Raw genomic sequence first — 6,000 nt, 5'->3', positions numbered from 1 at the left:
TGAAGGTTGATAATTGAGCTGATTATTCCACAGCAAAGGTCTCTGCTGGTGTAGCACTTGGACTGTTTAAGTTTGATGGGACTTTGAGGCCTTTTTGTCTGTTGAAGGATGTTCCACCTGGCTGTCAACAGTAACAATAAACAATAGTGTTTTGATGTGTGTATTAAACATTGAGGTTTTTTTAACATGCACATTGAACACATCACTTAAAAGAACATTTATTACTCATGATGATCACCAGTGAAATGAAAATATAAAGGTGCAGTGCTTTATATATTTTTATACTGACAGTTTTCAGCGTGAATACTTACCAGAGCTGTTTGGAAGTGATAATCTCTGTCAAATTGTAAGGCACAACTGGTCATTGGATCTCAACAAGATGGACCCCATGAGGAGGAAGCACATTTTTCTAGGCTAGTCATCTCAGCATGTTTTTTTTTTTTTTTTTTGGACAGAAGTAGGCCTACAATTCATTTATTTTGACTTGAGCTGCCTTCACGTGCTATCGAAATGATCGTAAACCCATAGACCTTATTCACAGCAGCGCCATCTTGCATCTATTCAATTGGCTACCGCTGTACTGTTATTTAATGTGTTTTTGGATTGTTCTGCTCATGAAACACTAGAAAAATATCTTTCCAAGAAATTTCAGTAGACAAAAAACTCCCGACAAGCTGTGGAAAATGCTAAGTAATCTAGGAGCGTTATACAGCTTTTTACAGCGGATGCCACTGGAAACACGGCAAGTCTATCCCTCACAGCCTCACTTTCAGTTTCATACCTGTCATGGCGCTGCTCTTAAAAAGGTCTATTTGCCTAGTTCCTAGGACATGAACGCCCTCTCAAGTCAAAATTCGAATGCGATGAGCTCGTAATCACGACTTCAGAAGTGGGAAGTCAGAATTTTCCGACAGCACGTGAAGGCAGCATTAGTTGGACCAACTAACTTTTTACTATTAAATTTAGAAAATGTATGTGAAACTGGTAAATTCTGTTTTTTTTTTGTTTTTTGTTTTTTTTGAAGTGTACTTTTTTTTTCACCAAATGAACAAAAAAAAAAAATAGGTAGGCCTAATCATAGTTTAAGTATATTGTGAAACAAATCTGATATGATATAGGCTATTTAAACGTAGATACGTTTAAACGTAAACTGCAAACTTTGGCAAAAAACATTGCAAACTAGGGTAGACTGTTTAAACTTGAGTTTAAAATAATGTGTTTGCTTGTTTTTTTTACTATGCCTATTTCAATTATGAATCATTTATTATGGGAAAAATGACTTTTTTCACCTTTAAAGGAAAGTTTCACATCGCCTTCAGGAGCATAACAGAATGACAAACACAAAGCACAAAAGAGACTCATTCTGGTTCTTTTCCTCAACTTTAATTGCTCTCTCTAGCCATTTGATGACAGCGAAAGAACAAGCGTGGAATCGTTTCATGAGGGACTACAACAGTATCTTTGAGCAATAGTTTCATTGTTTTGTTTTTTTCCCCGTGTGTTTATTTTTTATGATTTTTTTAAAATCATTTTTAGTCACCTTTTTCCTGTAAAAGTATTGCAATTACCAGACCTCAAACTGAAAACCGCTGACATCACAATTAAATAGAACAATAAAAATAAAAAGGCGTAAGGACAGCAGTGTTCCTCGCTCACCGAACTGTTTTCTTGTTTAAAAAAAAAAAAAAAAGAAAGAAGAAAAAAAAAAGAAAGGAAAAAAAGTTTGTAGTCCAAAATTTCATAGTCCTGTGATCTCGCTCAAGGCCAATGATGAACAGTGCTGTGGATTCGTCGGAGTTCCAGATCCATGGAACGAGATGCTGAAGTCAGCCAGACAGCCACACGTCAAAGTCGTCACTCGTCAGTCAGTCATTCACTCGTTGATTCGTTCATTAAAGCGGGTACAGGGAATAATTACCGAGTGTTCTGGAGAGGCGGATCCTTTTGGTGCGGAGCGAGACTGCTATGCCGAGGAAAATGACAACATGAACATGCAGTAACAATCAGCTATGGGCTGGATTCTCATGTATGCATTTGATGCTCTTTTATATACCACACAACTCGATTATGTGCATTTTAAAAAAGAACAAAATGTTAACCGTTTCCCACGGATGTCTCACCGATCCAATAAAGCCTCACCCTGAGCTTCTATTTGATATGAACCACTAAACCATCTCTCGGGCTGGAGAAAAGGCCTCGTGGGAGCCCAAAAGTCGGCAGTCGGTTCCGTTCGTTTCGATAACTACGGTACAATTACGTCATGCCGAGTTATTTTCTGCGATCGGTCGAGCGTGGTTAATACACGTCCAAACAGCTATAGCAGTCACAAAATAAATTTCAATAAATAAAATGACAAGCGCTGGCATAATAATTCTTTCTCTGGAAGTTACAAAAGCAGCAGCTAGTTATCCTTTATATAACTGCCTCAGAATATTTTAATCACATAACAGATTTGCATTTACTGTATAGGAAAAAAAATATAAGAAGTCTTTTTGTATTTATGTGACCACACTGTAGCATTTCTCTTTGCAAACATTACTCTGTTTTACAAAAAAGACAAAGCACAATTGAAGGCATTCACAAAACTTGATGCCACCGTGTTAAAGTTTTCTTTTTAATATTATCTATACATTATATTACAGTATTAACAATGCTTTCTTGTGGTTTTCTACCCATTGGGTAGGATATGTGCATAATATATTCAAGTTATATACAGCACCGTACAAATAAACAGAGTCCGACTACTGAAAGAAGCACCATAGGAAGTGAGGCACAACAAAGGTGGGGACTTTTGAGTGCAAGTGGGTTTCTATGTCTGCTTAAACATGACTGTTAGGCACCGAATTTGCTCATGTAAATAGTAACATGCAAACCTCTCGGCTGCAAATGTAAAAAATACATTTGGATTTGTTTTCCTAGCACGACTATGACAGCGGAAATGCACTAATGTTAACGAAGAAAACAAAAAAGGAGCACAAACATCTATGTCTCGGTTGGTAAGCAAATATAAAGTAATGGGGAAGCGGACATAGGCCTACATACCGAACGAACAACAGCAGCAGTAGCAGTAGCAGCGCATAGCAGCAGCAGCAGCAATACAGTACGAACTCAAACTGCGTGGTCAGAATGAGTGACAGAAGCAGAGCCTATGACAGGAGGCCGTTTCGGAGCCAAAGCGGATGGGTGATATAGTAGAATCTTGCTATTTAAGGGGTAAGAAGGTTGTATAAAAGCCTATTTTGGACTTTGACTAAATATCCTTTCAAACTGGTCACTTTAATAAATAGCTAGTTAATAAATAGGTTTTCTATGGTACTTTTTTTAAGGGAAGGCCAAAGACTGATGGTTTACAAAGCTCAGATGTGATCAAAAACACAATCAACATGTCTGAAAGCATTCCAAATGTGTGCCATGTGGTGATGATTGAATACAACTTCAAACAAAGAAAGGAAAAAGCGGGATGTACCTCGTCATGATTGGTACACTTTTTGTTTGGATGAAAATCTCAGAACAGATAAAAGAATAAATACTGGTGTTGAATAAACAGACAAATAACAGACAAAATGTGTTCCTGTGCTGCCTTGGAATAAAACGGCATTCCAGGAGATGAAAATAAGGGATAAAATATGAGATCCATATATGATTGTGAACTAAAGTATAGTATGGATAACTGGAAAAAAACTATACGCATGCTTTTTTATAGTGGAAAACAAACAGTATGACACACTCATTCAGAAAGGGACAGGATGTGCATAAGACTACAGTTCCCATGATTCCCTTCCATTGGACCCCATGACAATGCTGAAGTGACGTAAGTTTAAAGTGCTACTCGACAGAATGAAAGTGGCGTATGTGTCGTGACTTCCATCTGCAGATATCCATGCCAATATCTCTCACTTGGTCAGTGGAAAAAGTGAACTGGAATTTGAACAACCCTTTTTCTTTAAATAAGTGCCATGATGCAGTTCATTTGTAGAGATTTTAGGCTGGATCAGAGTTCTACATCTCCATTTCAGGAAAACGAAAAACATAAAAAGGAAGGAAATAATTCCCAGGAACCATCAAAGACCTGTGACAGATTGACATATAAAAACTAACTAAGGGTTGCTGTTTCTACTCTTTAGAGAATAAGTGCAACATAAAGACTTTAGTTGTTGTAGTAGTTGTTGTTGTAAGTCACATCCCCAAGATTTAAGATTTTATCATGGCACTCAATTTGGATTTTGATTGATTATGAACAGTTTTTGTGCACAAGTCCTGGAAATGCACACAAACGAATAGAAAATTTCTCAATCCTATGACCTATGTGGTCTCTCACGCAAACAATCTGTGCCAACACGCGTGTTCTTTAAATACATGAAAGCATACAAAACCGAACAAAAAAAAGAGATTTAGCCAAGGAGCCCAAACATCCATACAAGGCCCCGAAGTTCTAGCAAAAACGAAACAAAAAAATACAAAAAAATAAACTTTGTAAGCTTGGTTCCGCAATAATCAATTCAAATTGTGCAAGGGGAGTGGTCTAACAGTGAAGCCACTCCCCTTTAGGTCCAGGAGGAAGTACCAGAGAGCACAGATGATGGCACGCACTCTCTATGGCCCTCTCCATGCCTCCTAGTCACACGGGTTTGTCTCGCCGGCTTTCCTTAACCTTGACGAACAGGGTTGTGCTTGCGCCAGGCTGGGGGGAGCGACTGGCTGTCCTCTGGTTGGAGGGTGGTGCATTATTGCTGTGCTGGTGCAGAAAGGAGGCGGAGCCTGGGCACGTCTGACCCATCACCTCGCTATAGGTGGGCGGCGGCCCCTCCACGTGCGAGTTCGAGGCACTCTTGCCAGAGTTGCTGCTTGGGGGCCGTGGCCCGCCTCCGTGCACATAAACGTCTATCAGGTCGCTGTCGAAAATGGTCCGGTTGGGGGGCGCGCGAACGGATGCACGGCTGAGCTCGAGCTGCTGCTCTGGGTCTCTGAGCTGCAGGGTACAGGGGCCCTTGTAGGGCGGCAGCTCCTCGCCATCTGACAGGCAGATGGTGGGCGGCAAGTGGATGTCCTGCTGCAGGTATGGGTAGGTGGGCTGGAAGCGACTGAATCGGTCCCTTTGCATAAATGAAGGAGGGTTGAAGCGCTCTCCGCTCCGTGGCCCATACATCACCTGAACACAGAGAAGAATATATTCATTAAACCTTTAGAATTTAACCTAAGAATAAATAAATAAATAAATAAATAAATAAATAAATAAAAAGTTAGAAATGTTTTTGCAAAAATGCAGCCAGAATAATTACACAATAAATTAACTATACAATCAATATACTATACTTGTCAAAAGGGGTTGGGGTTTGTATCATTTTTTTTTTTTTTAAAGAAGTCTCTTTTGGTCACCAATGCTTCATTTATTTGATCAAAAATACAGTAAAAACAGTAATCTTATGAAATATGATTATTACTTAAAATGTTTATTTTCTATTTGAATATATTTTAAAATGTAATTTATTCCTGTGATGGCAAAGCTGAATTTTCAGCAGCCATTCTGTGTCTCCAGTGTCACATGAACCTTCGGAAATCACTGATTTGGTGCTCAAGAAACATTTCTTCTTATCATCAATGCTGAAAACAGTTGTGCAGCTTAATATCGATACATTTGTTTTTTTCAGGATTCTTTAATGAATAGAAAGTTCAAAAGAACAGCATTTATTTGAAATAGAAATCTATTGTAATATGTCTTTACTGTCACTTTCAATTAATTTAACCCATCCTTGCTGAATTAAAGTATTCATTTATTTAAAAAAAAAAAAAAACCTTACTTCTTGACCCCCAAACTTTTGATCAGTAGTGTATATTTTGTAAAAAAATAAAATAAAATAATACATGTAGATGTAAAAAAATACATGTAAAACAGATCTTTATTATTATGCTGTGTTATACTGTTGTACATAAATAAAAATAATACTAATGTGTTTATTTAGTGGAAAATATAGTAATTTCAGAGCAAATAGAGAAATATTG

At 38.0% G+C, this 6,000-nt stretch overlaps 1 protein-coding gene across 4 annotated transcripts in view; it reads right to left on the bottom strand.

Moving 5' to 3' along the window:
- Nucleotides 1–1,698: 1,698 nt before the first annotated feature.
- The window catches only part of ldlrad4a (low density lipoprotein receptor class A domain containing 4a), a 97,353-nt gene continuing 93,051 nt past the window's right edge, over nucleotides 1,699–6,000 (bottom strand). For all 4 annotated transcript variants that reach the window (XM_079878281.1, XM_079878284.1, XM_079878282.1 and 1 more), the window contains one exon: nucleotides 1,699–5,149. In XM_079878281.1, coding sequence (XP_079734407.1) covers nucleotides 4,619–5,149 — 531 coding nt within the window. In that variant the 3' untranslated portion in view covers nucleotides 1,699–4,618. The remainder of the gene's footprint in view (nucleotides 5,150–6,000) is intronic.

Source organism: Squalius cephalus (assembly GCF_949319135.1).
Source record: "Squalius cephalus genome assembly, chromosome: 8".
Lineage (NCBI taxonomy): Eukaryota > Metazoa > Chordata > Actinopteri > Cypriniformes > Leuciscidae > Squalius > Squalius cephalus.
The sequence above is the reverse complement of the archived record's forward strand: the minus strand, read 5'-3'. Positions and strand labels throughout refer to the sequence as shown.